This window comes from Dermacentor variabilis, chromosome 4 (genome assembly GCF_050947875.1).
Source record: "Dermacentor variabilis isolate Ectoservices chromosome 4, ASM5094787v1, whole genome shotgun sequence".
NCBI classification, from domain to species: domain Eukaryota; kingdom Metazoa; phylum Arthropoda; class Arachnida; order Ixodida; family Ixodidae; genus Dermacentor; species Dermacentor variabilis.
Window position 1 is genome coordinate 83323541 of NC_134571.1, and position 26446 is coordinate 83349986.

The window sequence follows — 26446 nt, forward strand, 5'->3', positions numbered from 1 at the left end:
CCCCCTGCGCAGGGTAGCCAACCGGAACTACCTCTGGTTAACCTCCCTGCCTTTGTCTGCATTATTTCCTCTCTCTCTCTCTGATCGCCATCTGTCTTGCTTGCGTTTCCTATTTTTTAAACGCTGCGCTCGCTACTTTCCTGTCGAGAATCTGTCATTTAGATAAGGCGCATGTCGTTCGTGGCTTGGAAGTACCGGGCTCGCAGCGTTAAAGAAAGGAAATGCGGACAAGGCAGATGACGATTATTGTTGTGTGGCAAGATACGACCCAAAGGGGAATAGGATAGGAATAACTTTAACAAAGGGCCGGCAACCGACGGTTTAACGCGTCGTGACGCTGGCCAAGCGTCGACCCGGGATTATACCCTACTCTGCACTACCCCAGTTGGGCCCGTTTGTTGTGCGTCATGAGGCTTGTTCTTTTCGAGCGCACCCCGGGCCTGCTGGACGGCCCATAGTTGTGTGCCCTTGTCTGCAGACTGCAGTGCACCTTGAAATTCGGGCGGATAAGTCCTGGAGGTAGCTCCCGTCGGGAACCCGGCACAGTCCCAGATGATGTGACATTGGTCCGCCAGAACCGCTGCACAGACACCGCACAGCCCACTCGGATAGAGCTATGCGTGAAGCACGTGCAGCATTGCGGGGGCGAGGAGTGACGCGGTCTGTATTTGCCTTAGGATTACGGCCTCCTCCCGACTGAGTGCCGGGTGAGGAAGCGGCATTGTCCGTCGAGCTAAGCGGTGCCGCGCAATTTTCCACCGGATTAAAAAAAACGCTTGTTTACTTCGGCATAACTGGTCAATCTGTCCTTGGTTTCGAACCACCACACGGAACGGTCACTCTCGGGGGCGCGGAAGGTAAGCGCTCGCGCCACCGAATGGGCAGTCTCGTTGTGGTTCGGTGAGGATGCACACTCGCCGGCGTGCGCCGGGAACCACTTGATACGGATGGTGATGCCACGATCTTGAAGTTGGAGCTGGCCGATGATGGCGGCCGCCGGCGCGCATATTCGCCCCTTGGCAAAGTTGCGCACGGCGTTCCTCGAGTCGCTGAGCACCGTGCGACACTCGGCCTCGGTGATCGCGAGCGATGGCAACCTTCTCAGCGTCTGTGGCGTTCGTGCACCGTACGTTCGCTGCCGTTGTCTTGGTGCCGGTAGCCGCCGCAACGACCACTGCCGCGAAGCCTTCCCGCTTGTATTCCGCTGCGTCCACGTACCGGGAGTGCGGGTCGTGGGCGTGTTGTTCGGTGAGGACCTTGGCCCGCGCCTGCCGTCGTTCTTGGTTGTACTCCGGGTGCGTGTTCTTTGGGATGGGGTCCCCGTAAATGTGGGCCCACGCCTCCTCTGTGATCTCGCACGATTTCCGGCTGGGAGCTTGGGGGTTGTAACCCAGGGACGTCAGTATACTGCGGCCCGTCTCGGTAGTAGAGAGGCGCTCCATTTGCGTGGTGAGCTGTGCCTCGGCTATTTCTTCTAGGGTGCTATGGACGCCGAGCTGCAGGAGCCGAGCCGTACTCGTGGTCTCCATTAAGCCCAGCGCCGTCTTCTAAACCCTTCTGATCAGCGTGTTGATATTGGTCCTGTCAGTGACCTGCCAGTTGAGGTAGGCCGCAACGTAGGCGAAGGACTGATCACGAACGACTGGACAAGGCGCACGAGACTGTCTTCACGCATGCCCGCCCGTCGTCTAGAGACTCGGTGTATGAGCCGGATGGCGTCTATTGCCTTGGTCGTAAGCTTGTTGATGGTCTCGTCATTGCGGCTCTTGTTGAACAGCAGACCCAGGACCCTGATCTTGGGAACTTCTGGGATGCGTTGTCCCAATGCAGTCACAATCTTGATGTGGTCACACTCTCGAAGGGGAGCGCGCTTCCGTCCCGGTCGAAGCGGTGTGAGGACGAACAGCTCGGATTTTGCAGGCGAGCACATTAGGCCTGTGCCGTCAAGGTGTTGCTCGATGGCGGTAACCGCCGCTTGCAGCTGTTGCTCGATGCTGGCGTCGGTGCCGCCAGCCGCCCACAGGTTAATGTCGACGGCGTAGATCGCATGCCGGACGCCGGTCCCCGCTACTGCCTTCGCTACACCGATCATGACGAGGTTAAAGAGCAACGGCGAGATGACCGAACCCTGCGGAGTACCCGTACTGCCGAGCTTGTGTTCGGGGAGCTTGAGATCTCCGGCGTGCAGTTCCACCATGCGGTTGGTCAAGAAGTCTTGAATATAATTGTAGCTCGTTACCCCCATGTTGAGTCTTGATACTTGTCCTAATATGGCTGAGTGTGTGACTTTGTCGAATGCACTTTGTAAATCGAGCCCTAGAATTACTTTGCTGTCGTGTGTCTTGTTGTCGACGATTTCTTGTTTGAGTTGTAACATGGCATCTTGTGCGCTGAGTCTGCGCCGGAAGCCGATCATCGTGTCAGGATAGAGGCCTTCCTTCTCTGGGTATTCCTGCCACCGGTTGGCGACCACGTGCTCCAGCACCTTGCCCACTCAGGAGGTCAGCGAGATGGGACGCAGGTTGCCGATGTCCAGTGGTTTGCCCGGTTGCGGAATCAGGATCGTTCTTGCCGTTTTCCACTGTCGGGGGAGCTTGCCCGAATGCCAGCATTCATTGAAGTAATCGGTTAGGGCTTCTATCGAAGCGTCGTCCAGGTTGCGTAGCATCTTGTTTGTAACGAGATCGGGGCCGGCAGCTGAGTGGGTGTTGAGCTCATGCAGCGCTACTCGTACCTCTGATATGGTAATGTCTCGGTCGAGCCACGCGATGGGCAGCCCCCCGTACAGCGGGTAGGTCTCCGTTGGCGTGTCCGGCAGATACTTGTCTTCCAGGCTCTTGATAACAGCGTCTTTTCCTTGTTGTTGTGTGATGGTGTTCATGAGGCGGGTCTGGCGGTCGCGCTGGTATGACTTGGTATTTGTTTCGTCTAGGAGGTGCCGAAATAGATTCCAAGTGCAACTGCCATGCAGTTCCCTACCCAAAGGGGGTAATTTTGCTTAAGAGTGTTTGTGCGAGCGAGGGTAAGCTGACATTGGCGGCTCAATCTCTCGCGCGCAAGGGAGGAAGGCAGTGAGGAAGTGCGCCGTCTTCCGTCACATGCAAGGCGGCGGGGCAGGGGGGAAAGGGGGCGTTTTTCTCCGGCGGCAACTGCGTATGGCACGGTCGCGCGGGCACGATCGTGAAAGCGATTTGCGGTGGGGACATAGTCTAGGCGTCTATAGGTACGTCCACGGCTGATAGCCTCGTGTGCGCTGTGTTCTCGCCGCTTAGTTCGCGTTGTAGCGATAGGCAGCAGGAAAGTCACTTCGCTCGTGGCTGCTGCGGCGTTTCCTCACTCCGGCGCTCTGGAAGCGAGTGTTCGGAGTCATCGAGTCTGATTTGTTTATGTTTGCCTGTGCGTGCGTGACGCCAAGCTTGTTAATTTATTTGGAAGCGATTCTTTACAAGTTTATACGGCCGCTAAATCTACCATCCTTGCTTCGTATAGCTGTCTACTAATTTGCTATCACAATAGATTTTTAGACGTTTCTTTTAACTGCGCGAGAAAACCAGGACACACGAACCACACCACAAGCGCAGTGGTGTGGTATGCACTCGTGGTATGGTATGTGTTTCTTTCGTTTGTCCTCGTTTTTTCGCGCAGTTAAGAGAAACGTCTAAAGGTATGAACCAACTAGTCTGCCCCCCCCCCCCCAGAACGTCCTACTAAAATCCCAATATATGCTTCGCCTTTCGGGCGAAACTGCGACTTTTTTACTTTTTTTTCTCTTGTGTTTCTTCTATTTTTTTTTCTTCTTCCGTTTTTTTTTTATTCGTGGTAAAAAGATGGCTGCTTGGTGGGCAATGTATTATCGCTCTGCGAAGAAAGCAGACGACAGAAACAAGGGGGTATGCGCATTTCTGGAATGGCGACACCCTCTCCCCTTTTCTTTCTCGAGAGAGTCGCTGCAGCCACGGCTCACGTGTTACAGCTCATATTGATCCCGACAGCGCATCGTAATTAAACAAGGAGGCAAATCTTCCTTTGTGTCTGTGCGATGTGATGTCTCATGCTGTGCTTCTCTCTAGGCTCGTTTGTGTATTAACAAAAGTCACAAGCACACACGTATAGCGTCACCACGTGCACGAGCACGAGAAGTATGCTCTAATCGTTTGGTGCAGCCACTACATCCCATCAGGAGAATTGCACGTGGAGAGCATAACACGAAACCGGCATTGAAATGTCCAAACTTGCACCGAAGCCTAATAAGCGGGATGCATAACAAGGGGCCTGGCACTGAGTGGTAGTCCAATGAGATTGCTGCCCAACAATAAGTCGCGAGGGACGCTAACAGCACACGTCTGCTTATCAAGGCATGACCACAATCCACTTCGCTCACCGCTAGAGGGTGTGCGTCAAGAAGGGTCAAGCTCTTATGCAGGCGAACTTGCTGTTGCTCATATCGTGGGAATTCTATAAGAACACGTTCCATAGAAGTGCCGAGGTTGTCGCAGAAACTAATCTGGGGACGTTTTTTAGCTCTATCAGCGCCCGGCACACGTCAACACCGGGACCGGTCAACGTGCTAATCGACTAACAATGTATACTTTGCTGCACATCGCCCGAAAGCCGTGACGAGACCCACCTGCACAGTCCGGCCACGGAAATGGAAATTTCCTTCCTGAACGAATGATCCATTTTCCCTCTGTGGTCGTTTGCTTGCAGGCGTACATAGGAGCAGGCTTGGTGGGGAACTTGTAGCCATCCTGGCAGTATACACTACAACGCTGATTATCCGCATCGCACGCAAGGTAACCATTCCGAGGAGGAGGGACGTAGGGACACTTGTGGGCTGCAGGAAAGTGAAGTGCACCTCGTTTGTTATGACCCGCCTCAAATAATAACAATTTGCCGTGCAAAAAAAATTACACGCAGTTTCAGCCGAAGGGCAACGCATTCATAGTGATAGCAACTTATTACACAACTGCACGAAGTAAGGTTTCTAGGGGAGTACGGTAGCGCGATTAAAAGACGGGACAGAAGAAGACACATAGGGACACACACAGCGCTGTGTGTGCCCATTTCTGTCTTCTTTTGTCCCGTCTTTTAATCGCGCTACCATATTCCCCTTCAAGATGCATTACCAACAAGCCCACATTGCAACCCTCGTAAGGTTTCTAGTTTTATTGGCCATACAATTGCAGTTAACGCTCGCTTATTACTTAAACTAGCTGGCAGGGTGCCACGCCCGCAACATAAACAGATCGCACTCGATGACAACGAACACGCCATCACAAGGCTGGCTTGATTGAGACCGCAAACTGAGAGCAGTGGGCGCTTCTGCTGCCTCTTCCTTCAACGCATCTATCTCCGAAACTTGACATACCGCGACTTATCGCACTAGGTGCTGGAGTATACAGCGCACATGCCGCCGCCAGCCATCTCGGCTCACTCCTGCCTTTGCCCCCGCCGAAGATTACCTCCCAGATATATGGTGCGGGCGGCGCATAGCCAGAGTATAGGAGGATACGCGCGCTGAGTCACCCCGCCCCCCCCTCCCCTTGCTCGTGCTTTATCACGCCACCTGCCACATTGAGCACGCATCAAGCCACCATCCTTCGCAGCTCACCCTCGCAAGCTTCCCCTAGCTTCTGCAACATACGTCGAGCGAGGCGCGATGGGATATGATCGCAGTTGGACTTTATATGAAATGTCACGGCGACGCCACCGCCGACAAAGACGATGACGATAGCGAACATTCACCTCTGGAGTGTCGATATCGCAACAAAAATAAATCGCAAGAAAAATACATTTGAAACACGCTTGAAAGTAGTTTTCAATCTTCGGCTGCTATCCATCAAGGCACGACGTTTAAGGGGTCTCTCAGAATATTTCAGGAGCATAGTTCCTTTTTTTTTTTTTTATGGCATGAATAAATAAGGAGATGTTGGCTCCAAGATCTTATTGGACATGATAAAGGTGGAAGTATATCAATTTCACGTAACATCACAAAAGCAAAAAAGAACGCAATATAAAATCACATTTTCATTAGCCCTAAAACACAAAATTCAACATATGGAACAATATCTAAAAAAGTCGCAAGCACTACAGGTACAGTGCAGACACACAAAAACATCATAACATAGAAAAGCGCACACAATGCCTTGCATATATACATTGCATATACAATGTTATTTTCATCACGGTTTAGCATCTGCACCTACAATTTATTACAATTGGCACTGTAATTTACAATTGGCACTGTCCGCCATTCCAATTAGGAACGAATATACCCGTTCTTTCCAATCACTTCTCTTACTTCCCAAGTGCTTCATCGCGTTGCTAATCAAAGGTGCAAGATTACCAACATGCCCGTCCAGCCACCATTGCGTTCGTAAACGCAACAAATAATCGCAGATGCTGCAGTAAGATATATTCAACGTCGAGTAATCCCAAATAAGAGAAGTAATATTACTCATGTATATATTTCGTGTAGGCGCGAGTTCGTGAACTACAGTGAATTTGATTTCTCTAACGAAGAGAGTCTCGATATTGAGAGTGAGATGGAAGCCGTGGAGAAGTTTCGCTTCCCTCGTTTCCCACAAGGCGCGAGACATGCATTTAATTCCGCACTTTTTCAACGCGCAGGCATTTAGCGGTAGTTTGCTAGCGTGTTTCCCTCATACCCTGGTAAGTTCGTCATGCTGTGTTGAACTGTTTAGTTAGACGCTATCGTGTTGTTCCCGTTTGCTCTGTGGCATACTTCTACTTGTGGGTTGTCTCCTGTTAACGTTACCTTGCTCTGTTAAATGTTTTATTGACTCTTAGTTACCAACTTCTAGCTTTCCCCATCATGTGTGTTATAAGTGTTCTGTGGTGCGACGTGCGCCAAGGCGTTGTCTTCATTTGGGTGCTTTGAGGTTGTGCCCCAGCGACCAGTTCCGAAACTTAATAAACCTGCATCACAGGAGCCTACTTTCATACTTTTCTGTGTTTGAAATAAAAAAAGATGAAGTCTAAGTAACGTAGCATCGAAAGATGTGATGTAGAACCTTGTTTTCCGCTCTCAAAACTGAAACTCGCATTATTCGGCAGGCTTTATTCACGCCGGTTGCGTCGCGCTTGATTTCTGAACACGGGGAAACAGTGCAGGGACAGGACAAGCCAGTGCGTCAAACGGAATGCTAACTCTCAACGGCATTCCGCAGTAAACAGGGGCAATTTCCCGCCAGTGCAATGCGCACACGTAATTCACTTACGTTTCACGATGACCTTGAATGTACAGTACGCACTGTTTCCGGCGGCGTCTGTCGCAGTGTAGTTCACGGTGCTTGGTGCGCCCCAGCTGAAAATTCCCGGGGGCCTGTCTGTAGTGACGGTCACAGTTCCTCCGTTGTCCTAAAGGTAAACAAACAAGTCATATCCTGAATATTTGAAAGTCATGCAAGGTGCAGTGGTTCTGTTATCTTTCTGCGGCAGCAATTCATAGTTGGAAAGCGAGTTTCCTCTGTGGGAATACGTTCTTACCTGTCCCAGTCCATCCCCACTTTTTGTCGATAGTATGGACACGTCTGAAGAGACACGTAAATATATTTGGGGTAGTCAACCTCTTCATTCTTAAGCAGTTGTCTCTCTCTCGCTTCATTGAGACACGAGTTACTGTTTCCATGATAGGCGCGCACTTCAGGGCGCTAACTAACAAAAGATTCCTACGAAAAGATGGAGCTCTAGTGTCCAGGGGAGCTGAAGATATGGTGGGTCAGCAAGAGTGGGAATAATGGGTAGCACGTGGATTACCCTATACTTCCTCCATCTCGCTTCAAACGGCTTTGTCACATTGTAAGCTGATCATATTCAACAAAATAGTGTTTATGAGTATTTCGTACTCCAGTAAAACACTTTCCTGGATTGAGTATTTTGTACTCTACTCAAATACTTTATAGCAAAGCTGTTAGCCTCTCGGTGGTCGGCAGTTTTTCGCATCCGTCCGTGAACAAAAATTATCATCATCAGCAATGGCTCAAAACACCCCCCACCCACCCCCCCTAAGCAAGCAAAAATGCAATGGCTCATCCCTTTCGTAATGCATAGGCTACAAACATTGAACAAAGTGAAGCGAACAGTGCGTATGTTCATTGAAATCCCCCGTGCAACACACAGAACAGCATACGTTTCAAAAAAGAACAAGTTCTAAACAAGCATCCGAACCCTCAATAACGCACTGCATATCTCCCTCAGCAGATGTAGCAGTGGTTTTGCAACAGCTTCGCTGGACATCCGCTTTCGCAGGGCCGGGATTGAGAGTCAATTCTTTATTCCCGCGAAACTCAGTAACTTAATTTTTGTCATTAAAACTTCTGCGGATTCAATGCACATTCTGGAATCTGTGTGAAGCAAAGTTTTCGTGAAGCGCTCTTAACGAACTGCTATAAGCTTGCCTATTTCACTCCTGCGTCTCCGGCATGAAGAGAAATAGGGAGCTCGCATGTGATCTCGCGCACCCATGCTACACAGTGTGACAAATATTATTCACCACGAGATCTAACTACAGATGGCAGCACCGTAGCCACGTTAGTGCAGCGGCGGCGCGCATCACAGTGTACTCGGCGGCTTACCGCTGTGAACTATTTGGCCCCATTTGCTGGTAATGAAACGCGCTGACTGCAGTTAACTGATCTTGCATTTCCCTCTACTTCTACAATTGTGCACTAAATGCACAGAACGTTTCTATTTACTTGAAAGGTGCTCAAACTCTCCTCTAGCGGGGAACTGGCACTCAGCCACATATAGTTTCGGTTTCACGACATGTTTTTTTATTTTATTTTATTTATTTATTCATTTATTTATTTAAAGATAGCTCACACGCCCCTAGAGGCATTGTGTAAGGGGAAGAGTACACTCAAAGATTATACAATAACTAGACTACATATGTATGAATACATATACAAAAAATACCGTAAAAGAAATGCGCTAACATTCAGTAATGTTGGGTTAAAAATAGTACAACATACAAACCGAACGTTTTTGAACGCGAGAGGTCAGTGAACAAGAAACTTTCATAAAGTTAAATGTAACCAATAGAATTACAGAGCGAGCGGGACAATATTTGGCTGTAACAAAACAGTATTTAAGGTATAGTAGCACAATAATAACGAGAAACTCAAGAAAAAATAGCAGGTTAGGTTATGTAGAGTTTGAAAAATGCTTGTTTCGCTTGACTTTCACTATACTCTGGTATTAGCGTTGCTCATGTGCATTAAAACCCAATTTACTGCTACCCTTGCAGTAGTTTAGAGAAGTCTGTGCTCCTATAAAACGGAGGTAAAGCAACAAGTTAATGGCCGATCTACATCACCAATTGTACGCATACATCTCCTTTTGTTTTCGTTTATTGACTATGGAATGAAAGTAGTTGATGAGTAGAATTTAGAAAGGCAAGCCACTGTAAGTGACAGTACGGTAACTTTTGGACCCTCAGGTTGTTTAGAGGGGATACTTTTTTTTCGCTCTCGCAGCGGTTACACGCACGACAGCGATGCGACAAAATTTTAATTACTTGAGCTAAAATCATTAGCTTGTCTTACTGCATCTAATAGTGGCCACTGTGTCGAGTCAAGCTAAAAACGCCACAGTGAAGAGCAAACGGAAATTATGACAGCCCGCTTTCAACTCAACGTTATAGGACTCCCTGCGCCTGCAGAGACTGCCGTTTCACACATGATCCTCATACAATACCTCATTTTACCTTTCATTTTGTAATGAAGAAAACCGCACGTTTAAATTTCGAGGTAGAATCAGTCCACCGTAGTGGCATCAAAACTACATATTAAGACAACACCCGAGATCGAGCAACCGCGAACCTATCGTCATATAATTACCGAAGTTATGTTAATGCACTTATCGTAATATAAAGTATATGAGTGCATGCTCACGATTCTATTTTTCTTTTCTGCTGCTGAGTGATGTTCATGCTACCACTTTCACGTTTCGTGGTATCACTTCGATGTGATCGACACAACGCCACGAGTCGCTAAAGCGCGACATTCACGTCTCGTCGCCGCTACCACGTAATTTGTTTAACAATGTGCTTTTTTGTGGCGTACTCAATCAATAGACAAAACGCTGACAAAATTGATACGATGTAGCAGCGAGCAGAGGGCGCAACAATCACACATCGCGTGCTCGACACGGCCACTACGGCGGAAAGGCGATAGCGCGAGGCCGAATGCTTTTTTTTTGTGCAGCGTCAAAAAAAAAAAATGCAGACCAGCGTTTGCGACTCCGCTACAACCAGGCAAGAAACGGTCTTCAGTGAAATTCAAAGCTGCAGACGCACATTTGAACACGTACTGTCATGCAGACGTCGCGCAGCCGAATCCACTCTATCCGTGGTTCAGCCCATACCACCCGCCCGGCGGCGGCATTGCTCGCTCTCGTGGGCAACGCAATTATTGTGTGAAACTCTGCGAGCAACACTACGCTGTATTTATTTCCTTTTATTTATTTTAAATGTACCGCTCGCTTCGTTGCCAATCCACCGTTGTGAGTATTTGCCGTCGTTGCAAGAATATCAGCAGCAGCAACATGCGGCGCCCATCTCAAGGAGCGAGCTTTGCCATCATAGAAGTAGACGTGCGATTGTGGCCTAATGATTGAATGAATTCTGGGGTTTTACGTGCCAAGACCACGATTTGATTATGAGGCACGCCGTAGTGGAGGACTCCGGATTAATTTTGACCACCTGGGGATCTTTAATGTGTCGCAAATGCGCGGGACACGGGCTTTTTTGCCGTTCGCACCCACCGGAATGCGGCTGCCGCGGCCGGGATTTGACCCCGCGACCTGCTGCTTAGCACCGCAGCACCATAGCCGCTAAGCCACCGCGGTGGGTGGCCTAATGGTTAGGAACGTAGGCATAGAAAGGGCAGGAAGGTTTGCTTTAATAGAGAAATTGTGCTTTTGATGTCGTGTATTTGTGCAGTGAGCGTGTTTAGCCATCATTTGTTTTATCACTGCGTATTTCCGTATAAAACAGGGGTAACTATAACAGGGCTTACTAACTATAAAGGTAGTAAAGATGGTAGTGCGGTCCAGCGCGTGAACTATTCGGCGTGCCAGCAGCAGCACCAAGCCAACAGCCACGGTCACGGAAGTGCGGGAGCGCTCGCAAGGCAGCTTCGCTTTAATATTGCGCAATAAATGCAACATTTAAAATTATTATGCACGCGTGCAGACTACACGATTATTATGCACGCGCGGGCAGGTTGTTGTTCTAATGCGACCGTGGCTGCGCCTGGCTGAATGTTGCGTACACAGCCCACGCGCCCTGTTTTGTAGTATGCGGACGCCGGCCGCATGGCAGCGCAGCGATGCCGCTATCATCATTATCGGAGCGTGGCTCATGCTCCTGGGCCACGCTCAGCGAGCCTGGCACCGGGAGCAGCGATCAGGAAGCGCGGTACTCAGTTGGTCTGGGCTCTGGGCAGTAAAGGTTGTCCTTTGCATGTCTCCCGGACTCTGGTCGCCTCTGTGAGCTTCCACTGGCTCTGAAGCCACGGCCCTCAACGCACAGTAGGTAATCTGCCGCGTTTGCAAGAGATGGCGTGGCATCACGCATGTGCGCTATCTTCCCGGCCCATTTAATACTGAAGTATGCGTGATCTCTAGATTCGGAGACTCGTTGAAGCGAGAGGTGGACAACCCATTCGCTCCCCGCTGCCGCTATCATCTCGTGATAGCGTCGTACCACAGCGGCGGTGCTGTCTGCCGCGGGAGTAGAATGGACGAGATAGCGTGGCTGGCTTCCCTTCGTATACCGCCAATGTGAAGATATCGTTGGCATGGCGTAAAAACGTATCTTTCGCCGCCGACTCTCGAATTCGAGAAAATTTAGTTTTTTGTCATTCAAATTAGCTTTTCTATTTTTCGATTGCCCGATAATTCGGAAAATTTTCCGGCCTCTTTCATGTAAGAAAAATTCATCACCAACTGTACTTATTTGGATAGAAGATCGAATTTCAGTATAAAAAAAATTTCGATCTAACGAACCAAATTTCTGGTTATGCCGACATCGTTAAATCGACGTTTAACTGCAGTAGTATATTCAGCATAAGGATTAGCTGGCCTTTACGAAGAATTCTGGCATAAGAGCGTTTTAATGAATTCGGGTCCTGGGACGAACCTGTAAAGCTTTTCGTGCGTAAATGTTCTTTGCCACTAGCCGACTGGCTCCGCTGTTAGTATGGTAAGCGTAAGGATTGGCTACAACTTGCTGTTGCAAAAAATTTTAGCGGAAGAGCTTTTTGTGAACACGAGCCATGGACTTATACCGTGATTTTAATTTTTACTGACGTTTGCAGTCCCAAAGTAGTTTTATATTGCTACGAAGCGACATTTCTTCTTGCAGTTCCAAAAAGCTCGGTCAATTAGGCACGCATGGGGCTCAATTTACAGTGAACCTTGTGACAGATTGACAAAGTTTAAAAGACTTAACAGAAATTCACAGACCGAACTGACTCTAGCGAGAGCGGTTTACGCGAATAGGAGGGGCTACGTGGTCCACCGTATTACACGCTTACACGAGCACTTGCTACCTCTGTCGAAAATATCACATGCCTTAAAGGTGGGTTCCTCCCAGGTGACGCTAGTGCCTATGGTCCCTGAGAAGCGGATGATATCATCAGGACAGCTTGTTACTTTAGGCGCCTCGACATCTGCAACAACAAAACAGAAAAAGAAACGTTCAAGTCAAAGCGAGCGTGACGATAGGTTTAAGCATCGCCTCATCATCTTGGAGGCCATAGTTTAAGCACCCTCTGCTCAACCTACGCCCTAACAATACGCGGAGCAATAACATGGGGCGAGTTCAAATGCGAATCATGGGATGGGTTTATAAAACACCTTTACGTTGCCGTCTCGTTGGCTCTCGTCGCGTGCGTGTGCGGAAGCCGCATTATTCATGCGAAGGGGCCAAACTCGCAAAGCATTTTGTTTGTGTGTGCTCCTGCTAATAAGATGTCCAGCATCAGGATTGGCTGACCTTTTCTCTTACGAACACTTCTAGCGCAGCGGGTTTTTGCGCATACGAGCCGGGGGGGGGGGGGGGGGGTAATCACAAAGATTTCCGCTATTAAGTTCTGTTTGGCATTAGCCGGCCGCCGAGGCTCATAATATGGCCAACATGACGATTGGCCGGCATCTACACTTGCACAGAGTTCTAGGATAAGACCTTCTTTGTGAATACGGGCCCTGAATACGAGCCGAGGTGCCTAATTAACAATACGTTTTCTTTCTGAGTGCAGCTTGCCATTGGCCGGCTGCCTTCAGTATGAATATGCCCGTCTTCAAGGTTCGCTGGCACCTGTTACGAGCAGGTTCGGCGTAAGAACGTTTTCGTGCATACAGGCCGAGTTTATCGTGCACGCGTCAAATGACGAAATATTTTCGTCCACTGATGTCTGGGAACACTTAATAGTTTATGACCGATATCCCACTGTTCTTGAAAGCCGATTTAGTGTGCGAAGTGCTCTTCGAACACAATGTCAGGATGAAAAACACACAAGCTACTGTCAGGAACTGTACTCTGGAACCGGTCACTAGGTGATAGCTCTTCGTAAGAAATAGCGGCAGAAAATCTCGATAATAAACATTTTATTACAGAAGGTAGTCGGACAATGACAAGCAGTTCTTATGAATTTACGAATTGCGCCCATGAACCGGTACATATTTTTTATAGATACTAGGATAATATTCCTGTTAATCTTTAGAGAAATTAAATGCCCACTTGTGTAGGAAGTTTTCTGACGCAGTATATTGCTTTTTACTCAGAAAACCCGGGCGGTCAGCCATCTTGTGAAAACGGACGGAAAGTAAGTTTGGCCGACCGTTGTGTAGATTCATGTATACAGCTCTGTTCGACTGCGGCAGAAGGAAAAACAAATACGCATTTCCTTACCCCTTACAGTCAGCTTGAAGGCACATGGTTTCGATTCCAGTCCAGCGTCATCCACGGCGACGTATTGAATATCGTGTTCCCCTATGGGAAATTCCCACGGCAGTTCCTTGACGTAAGTTGGGGAAACTAGTTTCACTTTAGCACGCTTAGAATTGTCCTCGGCGCCGGGCTCGTTCCACTTTACCGGATTTGACAGGGAACTGTGAGGCGCGTTGTTCACTTGCAAGTTTTCAGGGCAGTTCTTGATCTTAGGCGGCTCCACGTCTGGAAAGAGTCATCGCAGTTTAAGTGAAATTTCGCGACTTGATGCGTCATCGCATCAAGTCGCGCCCGAGCTCATTGTCAGATGACAAGTTTCTGGCGCATCGAAGAACACAAGAGAGATAATAACTCAGAACTATCCAAAGCGCATGCAAGGAATGCTCTCTTATATTTAAACATGCTGTCTGTAAAAATATATCTTGTTGCTTTTTTCTCTAACATCGAAACTGCTACTAGATGCGGTGTGGAGCTTTCACTATACGCAAGTGTCCGCTCAAAATGAAAATGAGAATGCATTGAGAACACTAGTCAAGGTATAGCTCAATAAAATTTATAGGAGGTGTTGGGCATCTCAATATGGTTGTTTGAAGAAAGTTGGAGAGAGAGAGAGAGAGAGAAATCATAAGGGAAAGGCAGGTAGGTTAACCAGGCTATGCCCGATAGGCTACCCCGCACTGGACCAGGGGAAAAGGGATTGAAAGAGAAGAAGGAAGAAAGAAGTTCACAGATGAACGCTTGTATTAGCAAAGCTATAGAAGTTTGTGGAGCAATCAGTGGTGTTGTGGCTAACTTTTCAAAGCTATGTTACTTGTGCTTCAGAGCTCTATTTGGTGCGCCGTTTCAAAACAGCCGAGCATATTGTGGTAAAACGTAGTATATATAAACTGTGTTTTCGCAGTAATATGCTGGAAGAAATAGTACTCTGTAAGCGTTCTTGGTGCATTGTAGCAAAGGATCAAATTTGTGCCAATTCTAGTTCCTTAGATTTCTGCTCAAGGATTTAAACATTTACTTGCAGTGAACCACTAACTATATAGCGATGACACTTTTATAGGAATAAGGTGTGCGCAAGCCGAAACAGGCCTAGAAATTTTCAGCGTTCTCAGTGTAGATAAGGGGCAGGGGGAGCGGCATAGCAGGTAAATTATTCAGTGCCTTTTAGGGAATCTTTGAAACGATTCATCAAGCGGTGAAATGAATTTTAGAACTGTAGCTGTAAGCAAGCAAGGCGGCCCAACGTTGCCGCTTAAGATTATACACAGGTATACGGGAGAAGCGTCTGCCCCAGTTTGCAGGTGGTAATTTGAGAGCGTTATTGATAACCAGCCGTGAGGTCATAGCAACATCACAGGTACCGGCTGGTACGAACGCCTCTAATTTAAGTAGCTTTCTCTCTCTGTTCTTTCTTTTCAAACCCTGTTTCCCCGATCCCAGTGTAGGGTAGCAAACAGGTAACTCGCATCTGGTCAACTCCCGCCTTTCTTCTAACCCTCTCTCTCTCTCTCTCTCTCTCTCTCTCTCTCTCTCTCTCTCTCTCTCTCTCTCTCTCTCTCTCTCTCTCTCTACGTGGCTCAGTGCAGCGCAAAGAGGTGGTAGTAGGTACATGAGGGCGGGAGCGATTTTCAACAACAAACCGAAGCCCGCCTCAGCCTGAAAAACACTGCTTCGCTGTAGCATGGTTTCTTGTTCTGTGAGGCGCCATTTCTGTTGCAGACGGTCGCTGCGAATAAAGCGATCAATCTCGCTTGCGACACCAACTCTTAAGTGAGTCATCTTTTGTGGCTGTACCCTGGTGGTCAGGATGTTAGGCACAAGACGCTGAGAGAGGCCAAACTAAAGCCGAATGTTGTTGCAGATTACTTCTTGGATAATGGACAGCAGATGTGGTAACTCATTGCGGAAGATACCAGGGCTGCATTCGTTTACTTGATGCCGTCTCGTTCATATTTTACCGCGTATGCTTTACGGCAAATACCCTAGATAAAAGAAATATTCATAATTTCCGGAATATATTTTTTCGCTTTAAGAATATTTCTTGGCTAAGGCATCTTCACAGTTAATATTAAGTAATAATTTTAAAAGGAAACAATTTCTTTCTTCATAAACGTCTTATGCAACAGCCGAAACGTCCATAGTTTTTGAAATGACCGAGACGACCGACAGGTAAGGTGATCGTTTCTTCAAAATTGCTCGCAGTTGGTCGACAACAGCCCCGACGAACCTTGGCACGTTATCTTCTGTCCCGCGTCTTTCCACTTTCCATCCTCTAAGCACTTCCGTACACCATCGGCTGCAGTGTTTGTTTCCGTGTCAACCAGCCGCCAGCCTGGTATGCACTCATACCTGGGAATAAAGAACACCACCACTGTGACCTTTCTCTGGAATGGAACAACCGGTCGGCGTTACAAAGTCCGCATTTATTTTGTGTCGCATCCACATACATTACAGCTGCTATACTTGCAACTACTATGTAAAGTGTTTGCGTGTGCGTGTGCGTGCGCGTGTGCGTATGTGTTTATGTGTCACTTCTTTTTTATTCCTTAAAAAATTGCTGTAGTCTCGTCAATACAGATGAATTAACTGCCGAGACGGACATGATCAAAGAAAAATGAAGCAATTCATTCAGCAATTAAGGTAATTATAATAATTAACATTGCAGTTACAAAATTTACGATACATGTTTATATTGGCAAGGTGAAGGAAATTGTCATAAAAGTCTAATTCCGTGTTTTTACACTTCAATATGCTCATGTAGAGAGAAATAACTGGTGTTTAATATATGTTCTGTTCATTGTCATATATAATGTTTCAACGTCGTGTACAACGTCTGCTCTAATTCTCGCAAGGCCTGATCAGTTGAATGTTCTTGCCTACAGGTTATTCAAATATTCACGGAAAGCAAACAGGATTCGCATATAGTAATGCATTGTTCGCCCTGCGTACCTTGAATCTAACAGTCTGGCATTTAAACATAGAAAAAAAGGTAAACAAAAACACTCATTATCAGTCAGCGAGTGAGAGTCTCAGTACGCCACTTCCATTTCCGGATAACGGCAAGTGCCTCCAACTTACGTGCACAAAAAGTCGTAAGGGTTCCTCTCGTTTCGGCAGCGAGAAGGGGCGACTCGCATCTTTTTGTTCACTTTGAGAGGCGGACACGTTACGACTGCGAAAAGAAGAAATAACTGTGTGAAAACAATAAAATAGATGTTTTGATGTTTGTTCCGAGCCCGCTTCCATGCTTTTATGCTTGTTTATTGAACGTCTGAACTCTCTAGCGAAAGAGTTTTGAGGCCGAATTCACAAGAACTTCTCATTCGTAAGAGCCCGTAGGTCGGGTGCATTTGCAAGTTATATGTCCGCAGTTACTATTGGCTGGTACTTCTTACGAACTTTTTGAAAGAACGTATTGCGGTCTGCTGGCGTCTTTCACTAATAATACGTTCGCTCTCACGAAGGGGCCGGTGCCTGCATTCGCTAGTCACACGCCACATTAGCTTACGGATTGTTTTGGGAATACGGACTGAGATAAATTGTTGAACGTCACGCACGCCAACACGTCATCTCTGAATGCAGCAAATGGATCATGACGGCGTGTCCAGTAAGTAAACGAGTAAGTAAATGAATAAGTAGGTAATCAATGGGTCACTGCTTCCTCTAGCCGGCGCCTTTCATGAAGCCGGAAGTACCTGGCACTGAAATTCGGAATCTTCGACTTACCCTCGCACCTTGGCAGCTGACCAATCCACGTGCCCTTGATCGAACAGGTAACGGTGGGATTGCCAACGAGGTTGTGGCCCACCGAGCACGTGACCTCACACGTCGTGCCGAACTCGAACGTGTTGCTAGAGCACTGCAGTTTGCCATTGGACGGAGCCCTGAGCGCTGGACACCGGACCTCTGTGCCCAACATGCAAAGCCCAGGATTACGCTGTGAAATGCAAGTGTTAAGGAAAGCGGCGACGCTTGAGTTGCCGCTGTAGTGCAAGGTATTACACCTGAGGCAAAGCTTTACCACATGTGGTTCATACTCAAGTACATATATCTGATACACAGAAATCGTGGATCGAAATGTTTCTGACATAACTGTAGCAAATATCGTGTCAAACAACTGCACACTGTGAAGACTACTAGAGAAACTTTGTTCGCAAAGCGCAAGCCTCTCTTTCTGCTTCTTTCTTTCTATCTTTTTTTTTTCTTGTCATTGCTCTTTCTGTTTTTCGTTCCATCCTTGACCCTATTTCCACTGCGTCGGTTAGCAAACCTCACGTGCGTCTGATTTATCTTGCCTTTCCTTCGCCCTTTCCTTTTCCCTCTCTATCTCTCTAGCTTTAGTGTAGAAGCTCTGGTGGCATATACAGTACCATAAGGGAACCTAAAATGCAAACCCCGATCACAGCGCCCTTGCAGTCTCTAAAGGTAACTCGCGCCCGCTTCACGAAGAGAGCCTAAGCCGCAGTCAAAGGGGGGCCTACAATACCTAAAATGCTCTTCTAGAGTGCGCCAGTGGTTGGTTACTTCGGCTGCGATATGTTCCGGCAGTTTCTGCGACTCATCAGGGGGCACTGGAGATCTTTCATAGTTTTCCAGGACGACGAAGAGATTGTTTTCAAAATCACCCGACACTCCTTAAGCGTGTCAAGGGATCGCAGGCATTGGGGTTCTCGCTGATTGAGGTATAACATACAAACAGAAGCTAGAGTCCAGCGGCCTTTATGTTCTGATATGGAGCCTTTCAATGAACTATACGCCAAACACGGACGCCACGCTGAGTACGAGTGAAACGACGCCCGAACATTGCTCCCAATCATTAAGACGTGAGTGCGCCGAGCTTGACGCGCGGTTGCCTGACGACGGCAAGCACTAGCAATGTAACAATGTTTAAAATGCAAGGACACAGGCAAAACGCGTCACAACCGTGGATCATGCTGCATTTTTTTACTTGCGCAGCAATAACGACAACTCACTGTCGCAGAAGAACTGTCCTCCGGACCACTCCCCGTTCGCCTGGCAGACGCGCGACGTTCCTGACTTGCTGTTCCAGGGTAAGTTTCCGGCCAGGACTTCAGTCATGTTGCACGAATAAGGGCAATGACCTTCGTTGCATTTGAAGTCGCACTCGCTGCCGAAAGTATTTCCGCATGGGTGAGGAAGATTGCTTCCACCAGGAGGATCGGAGAGCTTCGCGCACTTGATGGCTGCGTGGGACGTTGATTTGCATGGTCAATGGTCCGTGAACGTATGTATATATATATATATATATATATATATATATGTCTAGCTGCCGAAAATGAGTGGAGAGAAATTGGTGCGCTCGCAATTACAGTACCTTTGATGGCCAAATTTCTTGCCCCCTTGATTTATTTCGTCTCCAAGCTTTTGAAATAGAACGCACACCCAGCAGAGAACGCATTAAGATTGGTGCGCCTCTGGGCCCGAATTCAATTGCTCTTCTTTCTGTTTGTTTTTCGCAGGTGGTCCTTGCCATTGGCTAGCCACCTTCGCTGTAATGATATGTTTGGATGAAATGGGTTGGCTAAAATTTTCTGTTACAAATATTTCTAGCGTCAAAGGACTTTGTGGGTGTGTGACAGCGTCAAAGGCAGCGTGAGAAGTTTAAGTGGATGTATGCCTAGTGTGCATCCACTTGACCAGAGTCATCTGGTGTACACCTAGTATTGCAGTATCGTATTGAGCGATGCTTGATAGCCAGCTACCTGGCAAATGCTTCACGCAAGATTAAAATAAATCAACAGTAAAAGTGGCAATTTTCTCAAACTCAAGCCGCCGTGCGAACCGTATCGCCCTCATAGCCGATGAGTAAACCTCATGCCCTGACCTTCGCTTCAGTCAACCCCGGCTGCACCTGCCACCGGTTAAAGCACGTGTGATTTGCCTTGAAAGAAGTGCTGCAAGCCACGTATTCCTGTACAGAGGTCTTGCTTCCTCAAATATAGAAGTCTAACTCTGAGCGCGTGTGTGTGTGTGTGCGTGTGCGTGTGTGTGTGTGTGTGTGTGTGTGTGTGTGTGTGTGTGTGTGTGTGTGTGTGTGTGTGTGTGTGTGTGTGTGTGTGTGTGTGTGTGTGTGTGTGTGTGTGTGTGTGTGTGTGTGTGTGTGTGTGTGTGTGTGTGTGTGTGTGTGTGTGTGCTTGCGTGCGCACACCCTGAATTCCGGAGCAGCAGTTGGTCCGTATTCACCACGACGCAAAAGCCACTAGGAATACTACGATGTTTACTTACGGCTGCATGGCACATTACCACCAGGGTTCCCCTCGTAGCCTGCAATGCACGAGCACTGGTCTAAGCTGGTCGCTCCGTCGTCAGGCGTCGCGGAGTGGCCCGGACAAATGTCGCACTGTTTAGATCCAGTCTTGCTCTTGTACGATCCTCGTGGGCAACCTGAACATGTAACCGTTCGTATCTTACTTTGCTAATTAGCAGTCCAGAGATTGCAGGGAGAAGGATTTCATGAAAGGAATGAGAGGTATGTGGGAAAGGGGGGCGGGGGGTTGCGGAGCGAAGATTCTAGTGTTGCTGCAAATATTCTAACGTTCGTTCATGCATGCCACTCACACATCATGCAGAAACACAAAAGGAATTAAATGCAATAGGAATAAATGACGTCTCTCACGTTGACATTTGCCGTGCGTCCCTTCGCCTTGATAGCCCGCTTTGCAGACGCACTGGTGAGTTCCGCTTCGAGCACCGCATCCGCAGATGGCGTTTGTGTCGCATGCCCTGCCCACTTTGAGGCACTCGGATTGATCCGCCTCGTCCCACTGCGTGTCGTGGATGTCTGCGACATAGCAGAGCAAAGTTGCAAGAATGCAAACACAGAGAATTCGCGAGAAGTCAAAAAGAGTGGACCGAATACATCGACTCTCCCCTCGTCTGCGCTACTCACCGCTTTGAAGTATGTTCGTTCGAAGATAAGCATACGATCAATTTTCTTTCGCTTATGAATGGCGTTCTCGGCTAAGTAATTTTGAAAGCAATCTCCACATTTTTTTTTTACTTTTTTTACGCGTAAGACATGTTTAAAATCGGTCATAAAAGGGGGGTCGCTTGCCTAAACCACACATAACGAACATGTGCTATAGTATCTTTGCTTACATATTTGCAACCGTACTAGCCACGTGCCTTACTTTGGTATCGTTGTGTAGAGAAAAGAAGCCATTACTCGATCATGCATTTCTCGCGTGTAAACAGATGACCCCGTTGTCGCACCACGCATGACGCCAACTGAGGTACATTTAGCCTTGCGCGCGGCATTCAGAAAGGCTTAACTTCGCAATATACGTTAATCCACCTGAGCAGGAGTGGTCGAGTTTGAGCGATCTAATAGCACCATAGAATATACATTTATTAAACTCAAACAGCTGCTTATCAGGAGGAGTTATAAGGCCCACAGATGTGCAATTTGTCGCAGTAATTTCATGCTTCCTCGGTTATGGTCCCCCTGCGTTCGACACGTAGTGTCTATAGAAATTGCGTGAAGAGACTCGGGCAGCAAGACAGAGGGGCGTCCAACGCCTTTGGCCTCGGCGGAACGTGTCTGTCCCAATAGGGAGCCCCAGCGCAGGAGTCTGAGGCAAGCGCAAGTGCCCCAACCATCTAAGAATGTGGCGGGCCTGAGTGCATAGCACAGTCGCACCAGGGGGATCATATCATATGGAGGAACGAAAAAATTGAGGAGAGGCCCTGTCTCCTCCGCGCGCTATAGGAGAAAATTGGGGAGGAAACGACATCGTAGGTTCTCTTCTTCTAGCTTTCTTTTTTCTTTCTTTCGCTGTAGCGGTCATACTACCGGGCCACAATGGCGGCTTTGTTGTTGTGTGCGCTCACACGTGTTGCTCCGTAGGTTTCGTACCGTGGCAAAGGCGTCGTGTGGGCAGGTTTGCGTTGGTCTCCGTGCTTTGTTGCGCTGTGTCATCTGGACCGGGCTCTCTCCCGGACGTCGCTATGGCCAGGTGGAACTGGAGCAACTAGAGCTCGTGAAATGAACGCGCGTGCAACGCTGTACGCAATGTACCGCGCCACGGCAATGGCAACGGACGGAGGAATATCAAGAGCACCGACTTTTGGCCTAGTTGGTTACGCATAGCAGATCACGGTCAAGCGCGCACAACCAACTACAGAGTGAAAAGCAGACAACACAGAAGCGCCTGTGTTGTCTGATCCTCCCTTTCTCCTTGTTTGTGCGCGCTTGATCGTGATATGCGAAGGAATATCCGGGGGAAATTTTGCCCTCTTCGGCGGAATCATGCTAACGTGCAATCGTAGACCGAAACCAATGCGTTTCAGCATCTGTACAATGCACGCCTTGCGGGTCAGTGATTCCTGCTTTTGACAGCGCATGGTGCATTTGCGGCACGTTCAACGTACGTTATTTAAGTATGCATAATCCTGGTTTTGGAACTTCATGTTCAGTGACAGCTTAGTACTTATAGTACTTATATTTAGGTCCACGTTAAAGAACCCCAGGTGATCGAAATTTCCGGAGTCCTCCACTATGGCGTGCCTCATATTCAGAAAGTGGTTTTGGCACGTAAAATACCGCAATTTAATTTTCCTTTTGTTTAGTATTGCTGCGGAGCGCGCGCGTCCCAGCAGCCTGGTTGCGCGCAGCGCGGTGTGGTTTTGTGAGAAATGTAAACAAGAGAGGAGAACTGGTCCGACATGATGGCGGAGCACGCCCACTTCCGGCTTCACTTAGCTTCACAAAGAGTGACGTCAGGGCCCCTCCTGAGCTTTTCCTTTCTCCATGGGCTCTATTCTCGACACGCATGGCGGTTGCACGGCCGCCATTATCGCGAGACATTCATTTGAGGGATCGCGAGTCGTTTGTGCGCAGGCGCGAGTAAGAGCGGGCGCAAGAGAGAAAATCTGGGGGCTTTTGTTCTTTGAATATATGACTCTGCCTAGGCACTAACGAGGAAGTTTTCTAGCGCGTGTTGTGGGCGTTTGTCCCTAGGCGTGCTGGCATTGTGGAGTGGAGTTTAAATAGCGCTTATTTAAATAATATTGGTTGAACATTACAAACCTTCTGCAACATTTTACGCTCTTCATTGCTGCGTTCGTATTGTAATCAAGATGAATGTCATTTCACATCATCGAATTTTATGAGAACGGCAGCTTTTTTATTTATAAAAAGAAATGTAGAAAAGGCGGCACCTTGAAGTTTCCTCACGCGGTGCGCGTAAACAGCGAAGTGATCAAGAGGCGGCAGTGCCGGCGCTTGCGTCGCGCGAGCGGATACCTGTGGGGCGCGCAACGCTATCGGTGATATTCGGCCACTTCTCAGCCAGCCGAGTGGCTTGCGTTTCGCGAAATAGCAATAAGGCGGCCTAGAACGGGCGCTCCTCCCCACTGGTCTTGTCGCGTAGGCTGTCTCCAGGTAAAAAAAAAGCGTGTTGGCGCCCTATATACGATGACTCATTCCATTTCTCGGAGACATTCATCCTGTCCAATGAAGCGGACGACGTCTTGAAGGCACCAGACGACGGAAGCGAGATAAACTTTTAACGGGATAATCGTGCGCTTTGAGCAGGCTGCTTTATTTTTTACTAAAGAGGAAAAGTGTTTTGCTTTATCAGAAACGTTAGGTTTGGTGCCTTCATTTCAGTTTCCTAGGCAAAACGTCAAGCTTGCGTCAGGTTAGAAAGCAAAAATTGGAGGACGCTTAAGCTTCGCCTTCAAGAGTGGAACGCGATAGCGTTATCGCACCCCGTTCGCACCGCCCACTCATTCGCTCGGCATGCTCTTGAGTCCCACAATGACGAAACGTGCGCCTGAGCAAGCGGAGCGAACCAAAGAACTCGGTGTCTCGGAGGGAGAAACGATCTACGCGAGCGAAATGTCGTGATCGGCACGGACAGCCGGGCCGCGACGCGCCATGAAGGCGGACGCGATCATGGGGCTGACGCCTCGATGGGATCGTCCTCTAGAAGCGGGCGAGTGGCGCTCCAGATGTCGGGGCAGCGCCGTACATTGCGAGGAGGGGGACTTCTCGGTTTGCCGCAAGATGGCTCTGCGTGCTCGCCAGGCGCAGAAGAAATGTAGCGGAAACGTACTTCGCTACGCGTTCAACTGGGACTTCTGTAATTTACATGCTCATAATTACCGATATACACCTCAGTATAACTTTCTACGGCACGTTTCTAAGGCAAAACCGCATTCACTAGAGGCGCTTTTGTCCCGCTTTGAAGCATCGAACTCATGGCTGAGTGGTAGCGCCTCCGTCTCACTCCGTCTCACAGGTAGCAAAAAAAATGTTTCCCTTTAGTCTTTTTGTCATCCAGTAATCATTTCAGCTTAAGAGCAAGCTTTATGCTCGGTAGTTCCTATCTAAATGCATGGGAAAGGAAAATCGTTTTTATCGACAACCACTGCACCCATTTTGAGGAGGTTTGGTGCATTTAAAAGAAAATGTTGCATTATAGTGAGTGAGGAAAGCGGATTCTTTATTTTGGAATTATTTTTTACAATTCCTAACTAATACAAAAAAACTAAGAAAAAAGTTCAGTTATCAAGTTTACAGCTCTGTAATTCAGCAATGAAAAATACGTCAAAATTCTGTATATTGCATCTAATGAAACACCTAAAGTGGATAAAATTGATGTATTATACATCAATGCTATGTATACTGGCACTAATCTGCCAGTCAGACTTTTGCGAAACCCTCGTCAACGTTGCAAGAATTTTACGTGTGCTGTATATTTACATCCGTACCAGATTTGTCCCCATATGATGCTGTAGCAAATATAATTTATGCAGCAGTGATAATTGTTTTTAGTGCAGAGTTAGGTATTTGTAATGTTCCTGCTTGTATATTCTTCTTTCCAGACAACAATTTTCAGGAATGTTTAAGAAGTTCGAGAGCTTGAGTCGAAATTCGGCTTCTTAGAGTCCCTAGAATTCAACTTTCTCTCTCAAAAAGCAAAAAGAAAAACATTTATAGGAATCAGGCGCTTGCCTAGAAATCATTCCTGCGCTTTGAATGTATTTCTGTGATATTTTCTGTGCTTTGCATGTGTTTGAATAATGTTCCTCATGAGCTAAAACGTTCTCTTTAAAAATTCAGATACTCCTCCGAAAGAGAGAAAGAGAGATCTGCACTAATCACAGCAGCAAATGTTGGCCTCGCCAAGCGCCTGATGCGCTACGCTCCAGATTAGCGTGAACGAATATTCTGCATCTCTAAGCTGACCGGTTCCCGCGAAAAGGTTTGCTAGACTGCCAAATGCGCACAATACTGTACCTTTGCGGAGATCGCTGTTCACCTCTTTGATGTAGGGAAAGCTTGTGAGCATGTAGATGTGTTTGGGCGATGTCGCCACCTCCTCCAGCTCGGCGCGGTTGATGCTGGCGACTCCGACGGCAAATATAATCACGCCGCTGCGCTTTAATTCACGAGCAAAATCGTTGGGCTTGTTGTTGCTGTCTGCTCGTCCATCTGATATCAGTATGATTATTCTGTAAAAGCGAAAGGCGTTAAGCTGGTCGTGCTTATCGAAAAGCACCTCAAATGTTGGCGAACGAACAAGAAACAACTTTCAAGAATCAACAATAACGGAAGACGTGCTTCTAAATTTTTCGCACGATTGCAAAAAGAAAAGCCCTGTACATCACCCACAGAGCGAAAACTTATTGCAGTGCACAGGAGGTTACAAGGAGACGCTGAGCCAACTGTTAAAGTGGAACTTTCATTACCTACTTTTCAGGGTTTCCTCTGTCTCGGTTGATTGTTTTCTTGCCTAGTAAAGTGCCTAAAACGGTGCAATAAAAACTGGGTCGACTTCGTAGATAACCCAAAAGTAAGGTGAACAATCCCCGTGATGATGCTATAAAAACTGGGCAAATACACTCTAATAGTGAATTGGGCCGATCCTGGAGATGGTGTAAACGAAACTAGGATCATTCAGGAGATGGTGCAATAGTGAACTTGGCCGATCCTGGAAATGGTGCTATCCAAAACAGGTAGATTCCAGAGACAGTATAATAGTGAGCTGCGCTGATGCCTCAGATGGTACAATAAAGCCCAGGCCGATTCCAAGACACATGGTTTTAGTGAACTCAGCCGATCCAGCAGATGGGTGTAATCAAAAATAGGCCCATCACAAAAGACAGTGCAATGGTGAACTGCGCTGATCACTAGATCGTGTAATCAAAATTGGCCTATTCTGAGACACAGTGTAATAGTGATCTAGACCAGCTTCGGAAATGATGTAGTCGAGACTGGCCCAGCTCCAGAAATGGTGTAATTAAATCTAGGCCGATACCAGGAGGCACGGTAAGAGTGAACTGGTCGAATCCCGTAGATTGTGCAGTTGTAAACTTGGCCATGCCGGCAATGGTGCAATTGTATACACGCCCGATCCCGAAGATAGTGATATTTAAACAGGGCGGATTCCGGGAGATATTGCAGCAGTGAACTGGGAGTATCATGGAGATGGTGTAATCAAGGCG

The 26446-nt window shown here is 47.8% G+C and overlaps 1 protein-coding gene across 1 annotated transcript in view; it reads right to left on the reverse strand.

The window, feature by feature from the left end:
* The window catches only part of LOC142579436 (sushi, von Willebrand factor type A, EGF and pentraxin domain-containing protein 1-like), an 87703-nt gene that overhangs the window by 55286 nt on the left and 5971 nt on the right, over positions 1-26446 (reverse strand). Inside the window, exons 2-12 of the mRNA XM_075689600.1 lie at positions 25239-25453; positions 20610-20774; positions 20219-20377; positions 18946-19176; positions 17699-17878; positions 17051-17144; positions 16200-16321; positions 13937-14200; positions 12598-12695; positions 7242-7380; positions 4628-4834 (exon numbers count right to left, since the gene is read on the reverse strand). Of these exons, the coding sequence (XP_075545715.1) occupies positions 4628-4834; positions 7242-7380; positions 12598-12695; positions 13937-14200; positions 16200-16321; positions 17051-17144; positions 17699-17878; positions 18946-19176; positions 20219-20377; positions 20610-20774; positions 25239-25453 (1874 nt within the window). The remainder of the gene's footprint in view (positions 1-4627; positions 4835-7241; positions 7381-12597; positions 12696-13936; positions 14201-16199; positions 16322-17050; positions 17145-17698; positions 17879-18945; positions 19177-20218; positions 20378-20609; positions 20775-25238; positions 25454-26446) is intronic.